Source organism: Mobula birostris, chromosome 1 (genome assembly GCF_030028105.1).
Source record: "Mobula birostris isolate sMobBir1 chromosome 1, sMobBir1.hap1, whole genome shotgun sequence".
Taxonomy (NCBI): domain Eukaryota; kingdom Metazoa; phylum Chordata; class Chondrichthyes; order Myliobatiformes; family Myliobatidae; genus Mobula; species Mobula birostris.
In genome coordinates this window covers 116068741-116090173 of record NC_092370.1, presented here as the reverse complement: position 1 = coordinate 116090173, position 21433 = coordinate 116068741, and the positions used below count along the sequence as shown (strand labels likewise).

At 41.6% G+C, this 21433-nt stretch overlaps 1 protein-coding gene across 3 annotated transcripts in view; it reads right to left on the bottom strand.

Annotated features, from left to right (window-relative positions):
* Positions 1–8648: 8648 nt before the first annotated feature.
* Positions 8649–21433, bottom strand: part of nudcd1 (NudC domain containing 1) — a 182514-nt gene continuing 169729 nt past the window's right edge. For all 3 annotated transcript variants that reach the window (XM_072260768.1, XM_072260776.1, XM_072260785.1), the window contains one exon: positions 8649–12099. In XM_072260768.1, coding sequence (XP_072116869.1) covers positions 11801–12099 — 299 coding nt within the window. In that variant the 3' untranslated portion in view covers positions 8649–11800. The remainder of the gene's footprint in view (positions 12100–21433) is intronic.

Genomic DNA, 21433 nt, shown 5'->3' with positions numbered 1-21433 from the left:
TCAAAATTTCCATGTACCTTCTGTTACTTTCATTAACTCCACACTCCTTATATTCTCTCCACTTTTATTTTATACCTTAGGCAAACATTTTTTGTTGAAAAGTAAGAAGCAGCTTTTATACCAAAGGTAGAAAACTGCATTTACAATAATTTCAAAGAGGAATGTAATGTACTGAAGGTTATATATTAGCAGGGTAGTTAATTGTGATGTGTCAGGCACAGGGATTTTACAGTTACCATTACTGGCTTAATGCCAGCATGAGGAAAAATCCAGGCAACTCTGGCAGACATATTATTTCCTTGTTCCTGGAACAGTAAGAAATTACAACAGGAAGCAGTCTTGTTTGATGAAATGGCACCAAGAAATAATGAGCGCTAGGAAATGTAATGGGTTTCTGTGGCAAATAGAACACTGGGGTCCAAAGGACAGGAAGCATCTGAACAGGGAGTCAGATCTCCAGACACCCACTGTGAGCATACAGCCCTTCAATACTTCATAGATAATTTGGCATCATTGAAGAATTACACCCTATGTTTTCACTACACCTACAGGAAAATGGAAAGATGGGGAGGAAGTTGAAAGAAAAAAACTGAAGATCAAAGTTTCTCTAATGCTGATTGCTTATTTGGACCTCAGCAGTCAGTTGTGAGTGACTAGAACTCTCACAACTCTGGATCAGCCAGAAACCCCCAAGGGAAATCTGAAATATGGCAAACGCAGGAATAAATCTACAAATTGTTCTTCACAAAGCTGAATGTCCTGCTTTAAGAGCTCATATCAGAAAACTGCAGATCCAACAGTTTCCACCTAGTGATCTCAGTGCGAGGGGAGGTGTGCAATTCTCAGAAACGTGCTCCTAGGAACACGTACCTCTGTACCAGCAGTTAACATTTAGAAAGTTGTTTTTTTTTTTTAAGGATGAACTTATTAAAAATGAAAAATTATCTTAACCTTAATCTAGTTGTTTTCAGCTAAGGCTTTTGTTGGGAATGTCCTTTCAATTAATGTATAGAAATGTAATAGAAAGCAGACATGCATTCAGGATTTCTTTTCTTATAGTTCCTGTTGAAAAAAAATTACCTGCTACATAAATACAACCAAATTATCTAATTATAATTCACTACACAAGGCAGAGGTAGGACCTGCTCAACAGAACAACATCTATTTGCATTGAGTTAACAATTCCGCTCATGCTTTGTAGGAGTGTCATGAAACAAAATTTGACTGCATCCAGTAAGGTTTAAGAAGATTTAGTATAAACAGATTCAAAAAGCAGATTTTAAAGAGCTTTTCCAGACAGGCAGAAAGAAAGGGAGATATTTCAAAAAGAAAGACATTTGTGGACAGAATCCCAAAGTTGAGAATCTGCTGAGTTGACGGCACACCCACCAAATCCAAGGATCCAAGGGTAACCAGGAGGCTTGAGATAGAGGAGTGCAGGTACCTTCATGATGATAAAGCTAACTAATATCACAGAGATAGGGAGGAATCAACAACAGAAAATCATGAGAAGTTGAGGCATTTCTTAATGGGTCAAGACAGAGCTAACTGGTGAATGAGCAAACAGCTGTCAGAGGGAAGGTGTCATTGGATTGAGCAGGAAGTTCATGACTGCGTCCAAAGGCTTCAAATTCCCAGTATTTGGATGGAGGAAAATCAGTTAATCTGTAGCACCTTTTCAGGGTGGGCGAGGCTAGATTGGGGAGATTACACAAATCTCCATAATTATTAACACTGGGTCGATATTAATGACCCTAACACACAGAATTAGGCTATTCAGCCCATCAAGTCTCCTTTGCCATTCCATCATGGCTGATTTATTATCCCTCTCAATATTTCCTGTATGCTTCCTGTAATACCATCAAGGACTTCCTCCTTGATGGTAACAGTGAGAAGAGGATATGTCCTCGATGATGGGAGTCCTTAATGATGGATGCCACCTTTTTGAGGCATCACCTTTTGAAGATATTCTCGATATTAGGGAGGCTAGTGCTCATGATGGAGCTGGCTGAGTGGACAACTTTCTGCAGCTCTTTCCGATCCTGTGCAGTGGCCCCATCATACCAAAAGGTGATGCCACCGGTTAGAGTACTCTCCATGGTACATCTGTAGAAACTTGCGAGAATCTTTGGTGATATACCAATTCTCTTAAAACTCCCAATTAAATATAGCCACTGCCATGCTTTCTTTGTAACTGCATCAATGTGTTGGGCCCAGGATAGATCTTCAGAAATATTGACACCCAGAAACTTGAAACTGCTCGTCCTTTCTATTATTGATCCCACCATGAGGTCTGGTATGTGTCCTCTCAATTTCCTCTTCCTGAAGTCCACAATCAATTCCATGGTCTTACTGACAATGAGTGCAAGATTGTTGTTGAGACACCACTCAACTACTCTGCACTGCTGTCACAGAGGGTTTAACATATAAGCGCTAGAGACAAAGCTGAAAATTTGCAACACAATCCAGCCAGGAGTGTTGAATTGATGATTGGTCTCAGCTTCCTCTGGAATTCTCCATCATTATAGGAGCTAGTCTCCAGCCAATTCTGTTCATCTAACATGACATCTAGAACACTGGGTACAGGAAAGGCTAATGGGAACAGACATCCTATTGCAGAACTGAAGATCTACAATCTGTAACTAGCTGTGCCTCAAGCCAAGCTCTTGATAAATGTGTACAGATAAAACCCAATAAACTGTGCAAATACAAAAAGAGAAGAAAAAAACCCAATAATAATAAACAAATAAGTAATCATTATCGAGAACATGAGATGATGAGTCCTCGAAAGTGAGTCTAGATCAGCAATGGGACGAGTGAAGTAATCGACTCTGGTTCGAAAACATTTTGTTTGAAGGGTAGTAACAATTTCTGAACTTGATGGTGCAGGCCCTGAGGTTCCTGTATCTTCTTCCTGATGGCAGCAGCGTGAATAATTCATAGCCTGGATGGTGGGGGTCTTTGATAATGAATGCTTTCCTGGGACTCAGTGTAGGTGAGCGCAGTGATGGGGAGGCCTTTACCTGTGATGGACCGGCTATATCCACTACTTTTTGAAGGCATTTCTATAAAGGGACATTGGTGTTTCCTTAACAGGCTGTGATGCAACCAGCAATATACTCTCCACCACACATTTATAGAAGTTCGTCAAAGTTTTAGATTACATGCCAAGTCTTCACAGACTTCTAAGGAAGTAGAGGTGCTGCCATGCTTTCTTCGCAATGGCACTTACATACAGGACCCAGGACAGATCCTCTGAAATAATAGTACTGTGAAACTTAAAGTTGTTGACCCCCTCCAACTCTGATTCCCCCATGTGGAATGGCACATCAAACTTCCACTTCCTCTTTCTGAAGTCAATAATTTTCTCCTTGGGTTTGCTGACATTGAGTGAGAAGTTGTTGTGGCACTATTCAGCCAGATTTTCAATCTCCCTCTTATATGCTGATTCATCACCACCCTTTGATTTTGGCCAACGACAGTAGTGTTGTTGACAAATATGTCATTGGTGCTGTGCTTAGCCTCACAGTCAATAGACAATAGACAATAGGTGCAGGAGTAGGCCATTCGGCCCTTCGAGCCAGCTTCGACATTCACTGTGATCATGGCTGATCATACACAATCAGTATCCAGTTCCTGCCTTATCCCCATAACCTTTGATTCAGCTATCTTTAAGAGCTCTATCCATCTCTTTCTTGAAAGCATCCAGAGACTTGGTCTCCACAGCCTTCTGGGGCAAAGCGTTCCATACATCCACCACTCTCTGGATGAAAAAGTTTTTCCTCAATTTCGTTCTAAGTGGCCTACCCCTTATTCTTAAACTGTGGCCTCTGGCTCTGGACTCACCCATCAGCGGGAACATGCTTCCTGCCTCCAGCATGTCCAATCCCTTAATAATCTTATATGTTTCAATAAGATCCCCTCTCAGCCTTCTAAATTCCAGAGTATACAAGCCCAGTCGCTCCAATCTTTCGATATATGACAGTCCCGCCATCCCAGGAATTAACCTTGTGAACCTACACTGCACTCCCTCAATAGCAAGAATGTGCTTTCTTCCAGTCGTAAGCACAAATGTATAAAGTGACGACAGTGGACTAAGCACACAAGCTTGTGGTGCATCTGTGCTGAGGGAGATTGTGGAGAAGATGTTGTTGCCAATCTGAACTGACTGGGATTGACAAGTGAGGAAATAGAGCACCCAGTTGCATAAGGAGGTATTGAAGCCTAGGACTTGAAGCTTATTGATTAGTTTTGAGGGGATGATAGTATTGAATACAGAGCTGTAGTCAATGAAGAGCTTCCTGATGTATGCACCTTCCTGTCCAGATTTTCCAGGACTGAGAGAAGAGCCAATGTAAAGGCATCTGCTGTTGTGACATTAGGCAAACTGGAGTGGATCCAAGTCACTTTTCAGGTAGGAGTTGATATTTTTCATAACCTACCTCTCAAAGCACTTCATCACAGTGGATGCAAGTGCTACTGGATGATAGTCATTGAGGCAGGTTATCATGTTCTTCTTAGAATCTTAGGACATGCTCAGGACATTACTACACGACTTCACTCACCCTCAGCAATGACCTTCCTTCTATCAAAACATCAGCCGTTCAGTAATGATTGTGCATCAACAGCTCCTCAGCAAGTAAAGCAGCGCACATCGCTATGCAGCAACACCAAGACAGCATTCAAGCACAGGCTGATAAGGAGTAAATAAGAGTCAAGAAGTGCCAGGCAACAGACATCTCCAACAAGTGAATCAGGCAACCTAGTCTTGGCATCCAAAAAATATATATAATTGACAAGTCCCTTGCTATTAATATTCTGAGAGTTATCATTGACCATAAGCATAACTTGACAAGCAATTTAAATAAGTGGCTGCAAGAACAGCTTAGAGTCTAGGTTTCTTGTGAATGACTATCTGAACAGTTCAAAGCTGTTTCCCCATCCGCACAGCACAAATCAGATGTGATGGAATAGCCTCCATTTGCCTGGATGAGTGCAGCTCCAAAACTCTCAAGGTGCTCAACACCACCCAGAATGGCCTACCTAAGGATTACACCATCCACCATTCATGCCCTCCTGGCTGCAGTGTGCATCAACTTAAGTGTCCAGATTTCCAATAACCTTAATCTCCATCTGACACAGCAATCAAGAACTCACAGCAATCACTCACCCCACCTCCTCAAGCATAAACTAAGGATGGGCAACAAACACTGGCCTTCTCAGTAATAACCAGGTCCTCCAAGAATGAATCTACTACGTAAGCTCTATGATATGAATGCAGTCTCCCAGTACATCCTTGCTTCCTTCTTCTCTTATATATGCAGATGAGCTTCCCCTTATTCTTCTCCATTGATACTCCATCAGTCACCCCAACCTTCCACATTCTCACATGTCTGCAAAGAACTCACTCAAATCCTTTTCTTATGGACCAGCTTATTTGCAGCCTGAGTTCAAGTGAGATCTGTGAAGAGCACTACCAGATGACTCTGTGCCTCTACTCCACTTAGATTTTCATTTCTCAAATGTTAGTCTGACCTCCATGATCCATGCCCACTACATTTGATTATCACCACTGCAGGAGCTGCCCAAACCTCCAAATTTAAGACAGTTGGAACTCTGACTCCATCAAGCAAATACATTGATGACTGTGTCTTGCAAATGCAGAAGCGGCTCTTGTGGTGCAAACTGAAGAAGGCTTACTGATTGAAAACAAATCACAACATAAACCCAAATGATTAAAACCATGCAAAGCACTCCTGCAAGAACTGAAGGGGTGGAATGAAACACAAGCCAGGTAATAAAATGGCAGACTCCAAATGTGCCAAACCATTCCAATAATCACTGGCTAGTGTGGTCATGGTGATTTCCACAGTGTGAGACCAAAGGTGATTCAGTACCACACCAAAATGAATGGCACCTATGAACTAGGATTGATGTTTCACCAGGGCACAAAAACAGTTGGTTTACATGAACAAAAGTCAATTAAGTTTTTGTCTTGCCAATTTTTCTTTGAAAACATAAGAGTGTGGAGGCTGTCTACATTCACACAGACTGTATTAAATACAGACATTTCAGCAACACTGACAACATTCCTTATTATTTTAACCCATTATGAGCATGTGACAATCAGTCCCACACATCCAAGCTACAGTGGCTTGACAAGATACAGCAAAGGGCACTTAAGAGACAACAATGTTGTGAAATTGAGACATATGCTGTCCCAATGTTGATGCTCAATTTAGGAAAAAATATGCATTTCTTTTGACACAGGGCATTTACGAGTCATTTTGATTTTATTTCATTCAGCTACTTTGGCAGGGTACTGCACAGTGAGATCTAATTGGAGAGGCAAGATTAAAAGAGAAATGAAAATAAAGCCTATTGGGATTGGTGGATATTGGTTAGAGGAAGAAATTTTAAGAGCTTTCATGTCTATTCATGGAGCAAGCATGGGCACATTACACAGAATTTAACATCAAAATGATAGGACAATATTTCCAAACATATTACAGATTCTTACCACTGTGACAAAGAATAAATTGCATCTATTTAAACTATGTACATGATGATCTAAGAACAACCTCACCTGAAGCATAAAGCCCTGGATACTTTAGTAGGTTAAGTCATGCAACATTCAAATATGTGGGATGTGTATGTATCATTTTGTGCTGAGATTCAAATAATTTTTACTTATTGTCATTGATGACCATACTATGTCCCAAAGAGGTTACAGCTAATGAAGTATCTTTGAAGTGTAGTCTCCTAATGTAGGAAGCATAGTGACAAATTTGTACATAGCAAGCTCCCACAAACAGCAATGTGAAATATTGACAGATAATCCATACTTAGCTATTGATTGAGAAGCCAATTTTGTCCCAGATCACTGAGTAGAACTCCTCTGCTCTTTAAAAAGTACCATTATATCTTTCTCCTCCACCTGAGGGACAAACGAGACCTTTATTTAATAATTTCACCTAAACTTGGCATCTTCATCAGTGAAATCGTCCTGAAGTACCGTCCATCCATCATTGCAGTACTCCCAAGGCATTGCCAATGTTGTCTCCTTGTGGTACTGCTTCCGCATCAATGCACTGATTGTGCTGTACCCAATGTACATTCTTCAGCACTCTCCCTCCCAGTGTTGCCTCTTTCACAATGCAATACTCTCACAGTAGTGCCTTCTTCTAGACTACCTTACAACACAGCATCTTCTTCCTTCCAATAATACAGCCAGTTTTACTACACTATAGGACTAAACACACTACAGGACCAGTTAGTGTTTGCCTGTAGGGTGGAAGTAGAGCATGCATATCTTCTGACTCATATATGTATGTGCTTTCTCTGAGCTACAATCCTCACCCAAGGGAAACTGCCAACCATTTATTGTCAGGTTCATGTGTCTGGTTCAGTGGCTTGTGGGTCTCATGCACCTTCACAGCCCTGTAAGATGCTGCAATGCAGGAATAAACATCAATAGCACCCAGGCCACATGAGTGTGTTGGAAAGGTTAATAGTTCAAGCCAAAGAGTTTTCATATGATGACAGGTCATTGGCTGGAATGTTATGTTCTGTTTCTTCAGATGCTAACCTGAAGATTTCAAGCTTTTTAAATTTCAATTATACAGCACCTGCTGCTTCCATTTAGCTATGTAATATATACAGTAATTACATTTCAGAAGCACCTCATTATTGTTTGACATCATTTTATGTACAAACCCTTTTGAACTCCTGAAGTTATTGTGATGTAATAGTTTGTAATAGCCTATTAATGTCCCGAAATCAGACCCGATAGAGGTTAGGATAGGAGACCAGGATTTACATCATACCTTTCTACTTTCTCCGGATGTGTCGACAAACTTAAGTGCAAGAGACTAACTGTGCAAAAATGCAAGCTACTATTACTGCACTCCTGAGGGACTTAATGTGCGTACACCAGTGAGCCATTGTAGACTATACTATTTCAGTAGTAGTCAAGCCATTTTGTAGAAGTGACAGTTACTCACTACTCACTTATGAAGAAGGTTGGAACATTTTCACAAGAGTGTCTTGACAGCCCCCATAAATTTCTCTAACATCTGTTTAGATCTAAAACTTGGTAACTGGCACTGTTATCTTCAATGTACGGCTTCTTGTGACTCAGCTGGAAATCTTTTCCTGGAGGTTGAAGAGATTGATAGATCGTACAAATCAAACATGGTATGCCCCTGGTTTATCGGAAGCTGTAAATCAAGTTTGTGAACAATGTATGATATGTATTTTATTAAAATCCAAGGAAACTAGTGAAGGTGGACAGATCTTACTCCACCCCCTGATGACCGTTCTTGTATTTACAGGTGGACTTTGTAGAATTACCTCCGTGTGAAGGATAGAAATATGTATTGCTCATTATTGATATTTTTATTCCATGATGGGTTGAAGCATTTCCTTGTAGAAAGAATGATGCAATTACAGTAGCTAAATATTTATTGAAGGAAATCACCCCAAGGTTTGGGATCCCTTGGACACTGTCTGGCGACAACAGTACACACTTTACTGGGAAAGTAACAGTAGTATGCAAGGCCTTATAGATTGGCCAACATTTCCATTGTAGCTACCATCCTCAGTCGGCAACCTTAATAGATGAATGGAATGATTAAAAACAAGCTTGGTAAAATGTATGAGGAAACTTTATTAAGGTGGAAACATATTACCTTTGGTCCTTATGACAATTAGGGCCACAGCCAATAGATCCACTCAATTGTTCCCCCACAAAATCATAATGGGACAGTCATTGTGCCTGACGTTTGATGCACCACGAGGAGTTAAGTAAACTGTCATACATAACTTGGATGAAAGGATGTTGGCCTAATGTGTATTCTTGACAAAAAGTAGCACCAAGTATCAACAGGTGAAGGAAGCACAATAACTGATGGCTGACACAAAGTGTCGCAACGTAGAGCCTGGATATTACATGGCTGTCTGGACATTTAAGAGGAAGAATTATTTGAAATCTTGGTTTCAAGGACCATTCTGGGTACTGGTGGTGACTAATATAGCTATCAAGGTAAGAGGGAAACCATCGTGGATACACATCTCGCACTGTGAGCCAATAAAAACAAGAACCCTCAACACCGCACTGATCGCCCTGTTCGTACTGGCAATGCTGGAACTAACTGATGTCTTGGTATATACTTGGCATGGCCAAGTGGTTAAGGTGTTTGTCTAGTGATTTGAAGGTTGCTAGTTCGAGCCTTGGCTGAGGCAGGATGTTGTGTCCTTGAGCAAGGCACTTAACCACACATTGCTCTGCGACGACACCGGTGCCAAGCTGTATGGGTCCTAATGCCCTTCCCTTGGACAACATCAGTAGCGTGGAGAGGGGAGACTTGCAGCATGGGCAGGACAGGACAGACACGGATTGCCATTATGAGCGCTTTAATGGATGGCACGTTCCCCACTTTAAGCATGATTGGTATAGCCAGAATAGGTATGAAACTGTCCAGCACAGTGGCCAAGGGCATTGATCAGATAACCCGTCACTGCACTTGAAAGGGCAAGGACCTCTATCTGAGCAGCAGTAAAGGCACATGCATAGAATTGACAAATCTCACTACTCCAAGTCTGCTGAATGGCACTTATTGGGTATGTGGTTGCCGGGCATGTTTCCCGAGTAGGAGGGGAAGTGGAGGGCTGCTGGTTATCTTGCCTAATTAGTCCCCCACAAATGACAGTTGGCATCATTACCTCACCATCCTCAGCACCAAAGATCCATTACAGAGGCAGAGAGGTTCTGAATGATGGCCTTTCTGGAATGTGGGACTGTGAGATTGCCCTGGGAACTGATTAACATAACTTCAGCTTTGGAGAAGTTAGCGAATGAAACTACATTTGCCCTTGATTACGTCCAAGATGCCGGCAGAACTAATGGCTGTTTGTACAGTAGCAATGCAGAAAGAATGCTATTATACTCAGCGAGGAGGATAGTGACCATTCAAAGCGCTGGGAGGATGGTGGGCAACTATTCTGTATTATGGTATAACTTAAACACGAGGAATTCTGCAGATGCTGGAAATTCAAGCAACACACATCAAAGTTGCAGGTGAACGCAGCAGGCCAGGCAGCATCTCTAGGAAGAGGTACAGTCGACGTTTCGGGCCGAGACCCTTTGTCAGGACTAACTGAAGGAAGAGTTAGTAAGAGATTTGAAAGTGGGAGGGGGAGGGGGAGATCCAAAATGATAGGAGAAGACAGGAGGGGGAGGGATGGAGCCAAGAGCTGGACAGGTGATTGGCAAAAGAGATATGAGAGGATCATGGGACAGGAGGCCCAGGGAGGGCAAAAAAGATATGAGAGGATCATGGGACAGGAGGCCCAGGGAGGACAAAAGGGATATGAGAGGATCATGGGACAGGAGGCCCAGGGAGGGCAAAAGGGATATGAGAGGATCATGGGAAAGGAGGCCCAGGGAGGGCAAAAGGTATAACTATTGGTATTATAATAATGTTTGATAATTCTTTTACGAGTTTTGTGTGAAATAACAGGATGAAGGAGAGAATATTAAAGAAAGGAATGGGTATTCATTGAAGTGGACAGATAAAGAGAGATAATTCTTAGAGAATTACCTTAGAGAATTATTCTTAGAGAATTATTAGAGAATTATTAGACACTTAAGAGCTTTGAAACCGCATCATTGCTATATATGTATATACATATTTCAATTACTGTATTTGGTGAAATGTAGAGTTGTCATGAAATGACAAAAAGGAGGGAATGTGAAAATGTATTTTACTTGTAGTAACAAAATGGAACCTGTATTGTACCAGAGTGCTTTGCTAATTGTGTTCATGCAACATTATACTGATGGATCTTGAGTATATGACAAAATGCAGAAAGACAAGCAGATTATGTTAATGGAAGAATGCCAAGAACACTGATTATGCAGATGTCTTTGAACTGAAGCTAACGTTTAGGTATAAAGGAGTGATTATGTGGTCCTTTTCCCCCCCAAAGCTATCACCAGCTCTTCTGCGGTGATGGTCTTCCCTTTCAGCAAGTAAAATAAGCGCACTTCTGATTGATCCAATCTGAGTTAATTGTTGTTTGCTATAAAAAGTAGCGAAAGGTGCTTGACACTGACATAGTCCTTAATGGGCACCAGGGTCGCAGTTTTTGCAAAATCAAGGATCTGTGATGTATACCAGTTGTTAGGAGCTCCAAGTAGTATAGGAATACCAGAAAATATTGGTAATACTAAGCAAGTCAGGCAACATTTGCACGCACAGGTGCAGCATTATCTTTATAAAAGTTCCGTTGTTAATTCTGTTTCTCTTTCACGAGTTTCTCCCTGACCTACTAAGAATTTTTAGCATTTTCTGGTTTTATTTCAGATTTCCAGCATCTGCAGTTTGTTTTTTTTAAATTTTCAGCCTCAAGTAGTAGCTAGACTAATCTCTGGGTCTTGAGAGGCCATACATCATACTTTGAAGAGGTACAGACTCCACAGATACATTATTCTCTACTCTGAGGCAGCAGGGTTGTACACATAGCATTTTTGGTGCACAAACTGAAACTTCATATTTGCATTTCAAAGTGTGAAACCACTTTTAATTATGCATCACTAAAATGTGCAATTTAAGTAACACAATCTGCTGCATTTGTGCAGTGATCTGCTGAAAGGAATAAAGCCTGTAATAATTCAGACAACCAGAGCTACATGAACAGATAACAGCATGTGTTTTGTAATTATGGAAAGCTTATCTAAATTAGAACTGTAACAAATGGCTTTACATAGTCCCAAAGCCTGTGAATTATCGCAATGGTTTTACTGAGGGCCATCAGCATTTACTTTAATTACAAACAAAGTTTTTGTTGTTAAAACAAACAGCCTCTCATTTGTAGCTTGAAAGCCCAATACTGGGTCATTGGTTTCCAAGTTTGCAACCTGCTGCTTGGCAACCTGCCCTACATGCCTGGCTTCCTTTCGGTTGTACAGCACGGTTTGGACAGGTGAGGGCTGACGATAGATGAAGACCCGTCGGAAGCATTCACACAGAGCAGCATACGAGTGGTCAGGAGCACAAGTGGCAAACTTCTTCTCACGCTTGGATGCTTGGACATAGCCTGAAACAGGGAAAGGTTTTACTTTGATTAAACATTGAACTGAAAAGACTTACATATCTTCAGCATATCCAACATGCATTCTTTGATGTCTAGGCTCTGTTGCAATGAGCGAATCATAGCAGCCAATGTGCACCCAGTAAACTTCTAAATTAGCTGAGACAATGATCCAAATTCAATCTCTTGTACCATTGGTGACTTATTTGGTCAGGCCCAGACAAACTTAATCTTGAATACACCGAAGAATTGAGCTCTTTGGTAGTCAAGACAATGAAAAATCTTTTCTCCTCTCAGTCCTAATAATTTAATCAGCTTGATGAGTACGACCTTTATTGAAAGCATGATTAGGTGGGAGATAAACACAGCATTGCAGAGACTGGTGCTGGTCCATTGTTTGTCAGTTATATTAATGATTTGCATTATAATGTGGTGAAATGGATCAGCAAATTTGTGGGTGGCATCAAGAAGGGGTAAGGGATGCAGTTGACAGTGAGAAAGGTTATCAAAACTCACAGTGAGATCAGCTGAAAAAAAAATGGGCTGAAAAATGCCAGATGGAATTTAATGCAAATCAGTGTGAAATAGACAATAGGTGCAGGAGTAGGCCATTCGGCCCTTCGAGCCAGCACCGCCATTCACTGTGATCATGGCTGATCAGCCACAATCAGTAGCCAGTTCCTGCTTTAGCTCCATAACCTTTGATTCTGCTATCTTTAAGAGTTCTATCCATCTCTTTCTTGAAAGCATCCAGAGACTTAGCCTCCACAGCCTTCTGGGGCAGAGCATTCCATATATCCACCACTGGTGCACTTAGGGAGGACAAACCAGATAAGGACTTACACAGTGAGAAGGATACAGAGGAATGTGATAGAAGAAAGGGATCTGCAAATACAGATCCATAATTTGTTGACAGTAGCATCACGGGTAGATAGGATTGCAAAGAGCCTTTCACCAATCAGTCTTCATAAATCAGGGTATTGAGTACAGCATTGGGTTGTTATGTTGAAGTGGTTTAAGACGTTGGTCAGGCCAAATTTGGAGTATTGTGTTCAGTTCTGCTCACCTACTCACAGGAAATACATCAATAAGACTGAAAGAGTACAGAGGAAATTTACAAGTATGCTTCCAGGACTTAAGGATCTGAGTTATAGGGAAAGGTTGAATAGGTTAGAACTTTACTCCCTGCAGTGTAGGAGAATGAGAAGAGATTTGATAGATATATACAAAATTATGAGGGGTATAGACAGGATAATTGCACGCAGGCTCTTTCCACTCAGGTTGGGTGAGACTAGATCTGGAGGTCATACGCAGGTTATGGATGAAAGGTGAAATATTTAAGGAGAACCTGAAGGGAAACTTCTTCACGAGTGTGAGTGTGGAACGAGCTGCCGGAGGAAATGGTGGATGTGAATTCAATTGCAAAGCGAGAGAAATTTGGATAGGTATATGGATGGGAAGGATATTGCGGACTATGTTCCAGATGCGGGTTGATGGGACTAGGCAGAATAACAGTTCAGTATGAACTGTATAAGCTGAAAGGCCTGTTCCTGTGCTGTAGTATTTTATGACTCTAACTATTAAACTCAGCTCTCTTCTCCAGAGGCATACACAAGGGATGGAAAAGGGAGTCACCATTGGCAGAAAAAGACAGTCAGGGAAGGGAGTGATTAGTGTAAAAATCAGAGAAGCAGGAAGAAAGAAGCTGACACTTGTGAAATCGCATTTACCCATTCAGGCAGACAGATTTCCAAATGTCTGGGCAAGGATGAATCTAGGCTTGGGAAATGTCATATCAATCATGCCAAAAGATGTGACAGGCAATGTTTTTTATGTGTGAGAGCAGACCAGCAAAGAAAACTTAACCAAGGTGCAGCACTGGATCCAATGGAAAGAAGTGATACTACCAAACAATAGGATACTATTTTCAAGTACAGCTTGTTTCTAAAGTTAGTTTTCATTCATGGTTTAAAATTCCTTGAACAGCAATCATTAGAATTCTGTAAGAGTAGAAGGAATTCAGCAGTTCAGGCAGTATCTATGGAGGGAAATGGACAGTCAATGCTTCAAGACAAGACTCTACATCTGGAATTTTCTACAAAATGCATAAACTCACATTCTTCCACCTTATATTCCATCTGCCTTTCCAGCTGCTTTATAGAAGCTCCTCAAAATCTTTCTCTTTCATCACAGATCCAGGCCAAAGGCAGAGCCTTGACTTGAAATGTTGACTCCACATTTTCCTCCACAGATGCTGCCTGACCTACCAAGTTCATCCAGCATCTTGCGTTTTGCTCCAGATTCCAGCTTCTGCAGTCTCTTATGTCTCCATCAGAATTTGGTGATCTTTTAAATGTGGCTGATTATATACTCCCAGTTTTAAATACTCCACCAACAGCTTTCATGTCTTCAGCTTTAAAACTGTTGCTGGCACGTTCTTCATTTATTATCCTCAAGATAATGGTGTCAAGCCATTTTTGATAAAATGAAGGTGCACTGAACTGGCTGAAGTCTGGAGTTTTTGGGGATCCCAGGAGGAACCTATTAGGCCTCAAACTCAGGAAGTCCATCCCTAATCCTGCTAAAAACAAAAATATAGGAAATGGCAGGTCTATGTAATTCATTTCTTCCTATCTGCTCTGCCTTTCAAAAACATTATGGGTTATCTTTTACTTCAGTACTGTTTCTCCACACTAACCCCATATCTGCATGATTTCCTAAATACTCAAAAGTCTTTGGAACTATTTTGGATAAAGTGAACAAATGGGAATTCATAGCCAACTCAAGCAGAGAATTTCAGGGGATTTGCTCTCCTCTGGGTGAAAAAATAAATCTTATCTCTATCCTGAGACCAAACCATTATTTAGAGATGAAAAGTCCCTGGTTCTATACATTGCAGCTTTAGGAAATTTCAAATCCTCATTTACCCTGTCAGACCCTCTATAGATGTTACATATTTTGGCAAGAGATCATTCTTCTAAAATCTAGAGCAAAGACCCAGACCATTTAATCTTTCTTGAAAGGTCAAATGCCCATGCTAGTTACCACTCTAATGAATTTTATTGCACTTCATTTATCACAAGTATATTGTTCATTAAGCAGGGAAATTAGACACACAATTTCAAATATGACCAAGTCTCTAAACAAGGTCTCCTTATTTGTTATCAAATCCTCTTGCGATATTCTCTCTTTATACTGGCCATCTCGCCTCTCCTCCAGTCCTAATGCAGTGTTTCAAACTGAAACATTAATAGTTTCTTCCATCTCCCAGATGTTGCTCGACCCACTAAGTTACTACAGCAGTTCAATGGTTTCTCCAGATTCCAGCATCTGCAATCTTGTGTCTCCAAAGCCAATATGTCATTTGCCATTCCAACTGCTTGCTAAACTTGCAGTGATTCATGTACAGGACAGGACACCCACATCCTTCACAACAGCCCTCTCAGACCTTTAAAAATAAATCTTCCACCTTTTAATTTTTTTTCTACCAAGGTGCACACCCTCGCATTCTTCCACATTAGATTCCACTTGTCTTTCCATCTTTCCTCCTGCCCTTTAGGAAGCAATAGTTTTAGGTCACAGTTTCTAATGTTGGTTTGAGTAGTTGGTGGCAATTTTGCTTGATAATGATCTTGTGTTAGAGCTTGGAAATTTTACTACATTAAAGATGCTATATTCATTTATGTTGTTGTAGTTGGATAATCAATGGAAGGGAAATTAACAGCAATTAATCCCAGGCCATCTGTGAAGAAAGACCAAAAGTGGGCAACATTTCTAAGTAATTTAATGAATTATTAGGCCAGAAAAGAATGTGCACATTTTTGAGATTATTCAACATATGAAGGAAAAGCTGCTGTTGTCAGCTCATCTAAAAACTAGTCCAGCTTTCAGTTGAACACAGAAATCAAAACAGAACACTATTCCAGCCTAAAGAAAAATGAGTTACAATTTTCAGTACCTGAAAAATTCTGGAGATGTTTGAATCTTAGGGTAGGAATTGAAATAGCAATTCTTTTTACTGAGGTGAAGCAGATTTGCTGCCACAGATCAACACTGATTGAAGGAAACATAGAAAATAGGTGCAGGAGTAGGCCATTCGGCCCTTCGAGCCTGCACCACCATTCAGTATGATCGTGGCTGATCATCCAACGCAGAACCCTGCACCAGCCTTCCCTCCATACCCTCTGATCCCTTTAGCCACAAGGGCCATATCTAACTCCCTCTTAAATATAGCCAATGAACTGGCCTCAACTGTTTCCTGTGGCAGAGAATTCCACAGATTCACCACTCTCTGTGTGAAGAAGTTTTTCTAATCTCGGTCCTCAAAGGCTTCCCCTTTATCCTCAAACTGTGACCCCTTGTTCTGGACTTCCCCAACATCGGGAAAAATCTTCCTGCATCTAGCCTGTCCAATTCCTTTAGGATTTTATACGTTTCAATCAGATCCCCCCTCAATCTTCTAAATTCCAACGAGTATAAGCCTAGTTCATCTAGTCTTTCATCATATGAAAGTCCTGCCATCCTAGGAATCAATCTGGTGAACCTTCTTTGTACTCCCTCTATGGCAAGCATGTCTTTCCTCAGATTAGGGGACCAAAACTGCACACAATACTCCAGGTGTGGTCTCTCCAAGGCCTTGTACAACTGCAGTAGTACCTCCCTGCTCCTGTACTTGAATCCTCTCGCTATAAATGCCAGCATACCATTCGTCTTTTTCACTGCCTGCTGTACCTGCATGCCCACTTTCAATGACTGGTGTATAATGACACCCAGGTCTCGTTGCACCTCCCCTTTTCCTAATCGGCCACCATTCAGATAATAATCTGTTTTCCTGTTTTTGCCACCAAAGTGGATAACTTCACATTTATCCACATAAAATTGCATCTGCCATGAATTTGCCCACTCACCTAACCTATCCAAGTCACCCTGCATCCTTTTAGCATCCTCCTCACAGCTAACACTGCCGCCCAGCTTCATGTCATCCGCAAACTTGGAGATGCTGCATTTAATTCCCTCATCCAAGTCATTAATATATATTGTAAACAACTGGGGTCCCAGCACTGAGCCTTGCGGTACCCCACTAGTCACTGCCTGCCATTCTGAAAAGGTCCCGTTTATTCCCACTCTTTACTTCCTGTCTGCCAACCAACTCTCTATCCACATCAATACCTTACCCCCAATACCGTGTGCTTTAAGTTTGCACACTAATCTCCTGTGTGGGACCTTGTCAAAAGCCTTTTGAAAATCCAAATATACCACATCCACTGGTTCTCCCCTATCCAATCTACTAGTTACATCCTCAAAAAATTCTATGAGATTCGTCAGACATGGTTTTCCTTTCACAAATCCATGCTGACTTTGTCCGATGATATCACCGCTTTCCAATTGTGCTGTTATCACATCTTTGATAACTGACTCTAGCAGTTTCCCCACCACTAATGTTAGGCTAACCGGTCTATAATTCCCTGGTTTCTCTCTCCCTCCTTTTTTAAAAAGTGGGGTTACATTAGCCACCCTCCAATCCTCAGGAACTAGTCCAGAATCTAAAGAGTTTTGAAAAATTATCACTAATGCATCCACTATTTCTTGGGCTACTTCCTTAAGCACTCTGGGATGCAGACCATCTGGCCCTGGGGATTTATCCGCCTTTAATCCCTTCAATTTACCTAACACCACTTCCCTACTAACATGTATTTCCCTCAGTTCCTCCATCTCACTGGACCCTCTACTATTTCCGGAAGATTATTTATGTCCTCCTTAGTGAAGACAGAACCAAAGTAATTATTCAATTGGTCAGCCATGTCCTTGCTCTCCATAATCAATTCACCTGTTTCTGTCTGTAGGGGACCTACATTTGTCTTAACCAATCTTTTTCTTTTCACATATCTATAAAAGCTTTTACAGTCAGTTTTTATGTTGCCTGCCAGTTTTCTCTCATAATCTTTTTTCCCCTTCCTAATTAAGCCCTTTGTCCTCCTCTGCTGGACTCTGAATTTCTCCCAGTCCTCAGGTGAGCCACTTTTTCTGGATAATTTGTATGCTTCTTCTTTGGAATTGATACTATCAAAGGAAGGACCCATGAAGTGCTAATACCAAATCTGGGGCTTCGTCTGGTTTGAAGGTCAAGCTTTAAAGATCAGACAGTTTCTAGAATAAACACACAGATCTGCAGGCTCACAGTTGGAACCAAGATGGGGAAAGAAAAAAGCAAAATAGTTACGAAATGCTTAGCAGTCTGGAATTGAAAGAGCAGATATCATGAATAAAGAGCCCAGCTATAAGGGATTTGAAAACAAAGACAAAATTAAAAATCTCAGTACTGCTTCCCAAGTTTTCTGCACAGAGGTATGGTGGGTACAACTTGGACATAGGCTTCAGAGTTTTAGATGACCTTGAGATAATGGATATGCAGGTGTCTGAGTGGAATGTCATCTCATGATGTAACAAAAACAAAGGTGAGCGTTTTAGCAACAGGTGGGATGCAACAGAGGCCGAGTCAGACAATATTATGAAAGTGGGGACAGGGAATATTTTCCATGGGGTTGTTCTCAATCCAACAGTAAAAATAAACACACAATATATATTCATTATAATTACCCCTTTCCCAAAAACAGCTCTTCTTGCTGATGGGTCACTAATCTGATATATATTCCATTTTACATTCATGGAATCAAACGGTACAGAAACTGGCCGTTTGGGCTACTATGTCCAATCTGACCATCTAGTACCCGTTCATGCTAATCACATTAGCCACTATTTGGTCTGTAGCATATTTGGTTTTTCAGTGCTTATTCAGGTAGTTAACATTTGACAGTACCTACTTGCACCAGCCTCTCAGGCAGTGTGTCTACATTACAACTACCCTCTGGGCCAAAAAGGTTCATCTCAAATCCCATCTAAACTCTACTCAGTACTCGCGTCCTCTTGTCTTAGTCACTTCTGCTATAGGGAAACATTTCCTGCTATCTGCATTAGCTATACCCCTCAGAATGTTTTATACTTCTTAACAGGTGTCCCCTCAACCTCCTCTACACCAATGAAAACAAGCCCTGTCTATCCTATCTCTCTTCATAGTGGAAATGCTTCACCACAGGTAAGACTTTGATGAATCGCCACTCCACCCTCTCCAATGCCATTACATCTGCCCCGCAGTGCAACAACCATATCAGCACACGGTACTCCGAATGTGCCTTAACCAATGTTGTATCAAGCTGCACCACCAAATTCACTATGTACTTGAGATGGCAACCTTAATGCAAAACTAATCCAACATATAAAACTGAATAAATAAAATCATGAATTGCATTCTTCTTCTAGAGCAGGCTCTTGGGTTTATGGATGATTGAAATGAAATACTATGCATTGCTGAACTGCTCATGGGGAGAAATATAGCCAATGAGCTAGACAAAGTAAACCTGCCATGGACTCATTACACAGAGGAATTGAACCAATCAACATGGTTGCCTTAGATGTCATCAACTTATGTTCTTGATATAAACTAACACATACCTTTCTAAACACAAGAGATTCTGAAAATGCTAGAAATCCAAAGCAACACGCAACACACACACACACAGCTGGAGGAACTGAACAGGTCATGCAACATCAATGCAGAGAATCTGGCCTCTCCCCATCTTCCTGCCAGCATGACAAAGTTCCCTTTGTCCTGACACGAAGGTTGGGGGTGTTGTGGATAGTGTGGAGGCTGTCAGAGGTTACAGCGGAACATTGATAGGATGGAAAACTGGGCTGAGAAGTGGCAGATGGAGTTCAATCCAGATAAACGTGAGGTGGTTCATTTTGGTAGGTCAAATTTAATGGCAGAATATAGTATTGATAGTAAGACTCTTGGCAGTGTGGAGGATCAGAGGGATCTTGGGGTCCGAGTCCATAGGACACTTAAAGCTGCTGCGCAGGTTGACTCTGTGGTTAAGAAGGAATACGGTGTATTGGCCTTCATCAACCGTGGGATTTAGTTTAGGAGCTGACAGGTAATGTTGCAGCTACATTGGACCCTGGTCAGACCCCACTTGGAGTACTGTGCTCAGTTCTGGTTGCCCCACTATAGTAAGGATGTGGAAACCATAGAATGGGTGCAAAGGAGATTTACAAGGATGTTGCCTGGATTGAGGGGCGTGCCTTATGAGAACAGGTTGAGTGAACTCGGTCTTTTCTCCTTGGAGCGATGGAGGATGAGAGGTGACCTGATAGAGGTGTATAAGATGATGAGAGGCATTGATCGTGTGGATAGTCAGAGGCTTTTTCCCAGGGCTGAAATGGCTAGCACAGGAGGGCACAGTTTTAAGGTGCTTGGAAGTAGGTACAGAGATGTCAGGGGTAAGTTTTTTTACGCAGAGAGTGGTGAGTGCATGGAATAGGCTGCCAGCAACGGTGGTGGAGGTGGATACGATAAGACTCCTGGATAGGTACATGAAGCTTAGAAAAATCGTGGACTATAAGTAACCCTAGATAATTTCTAAGGTAAGGACATGTTCGGCACAGCTTTGTGGGTCGAAGGGCCTGTATTGTGCTGTAGGTTTTCTGTTTCCTTACCTACCACCCTACGAGCCTCCATATCCAGCACATCATTCTCACTAACTTCTGCTATCTTCAATGGAATGCTATCACTAACCTCATCTTTTCCTCCTTCCCACACTTCGGTTTCTACTGGGATCGATTTCCACATGACTCCCTTGTTTACTCATCCCTCTTTACTAATTTCCTTCCTGGCACTTACCCTGGCAAGCAGGTCAGGTGTCACACCTGCCCCTGCATCTCCTCCCTCACCACCATTCAAGGTTCCAAACAAGTTAAAAGTTCAAGTTCAATCATCATTCAACCATACATGAACACCCATGAATACAGCTACACGAAACAGTGTTCCTCCAGGGCCAAGGTGCAACACACAGTATCAGCAATCCTGCACAGTACAAGGTTCATATAGCAGATATAACAGAGCAAGTAAACATACAGTCTCACAAAAAATACATATATATCCTAAGTCCCTGAGTGACACATTCTGCAAATTGATGGTGCTTCGTGTTATCTGCAAGAACAAGCAGTTCTCAGCAATCCATAGACAAATGTACCATGCACTCAATCCAGCTTGCCTTCCCCTGACCAAACACTAGAGAGCAGCACCAGTGGGAGAGGGCAGCCCCCAATCAGCATGGACACCACACTACAACACCTCTGGCATCTCCTCTCCCGGACTGCTATAACAGGCAAGCCCGCGACTTGATGCCTAGTCCCTGCTATAACCCAGACCACACAGCTTTCCGCTGTCTGTCTCTCCAATAAACAAAGTAAACGGATTTGTAGCATTTTACATTACCAATGT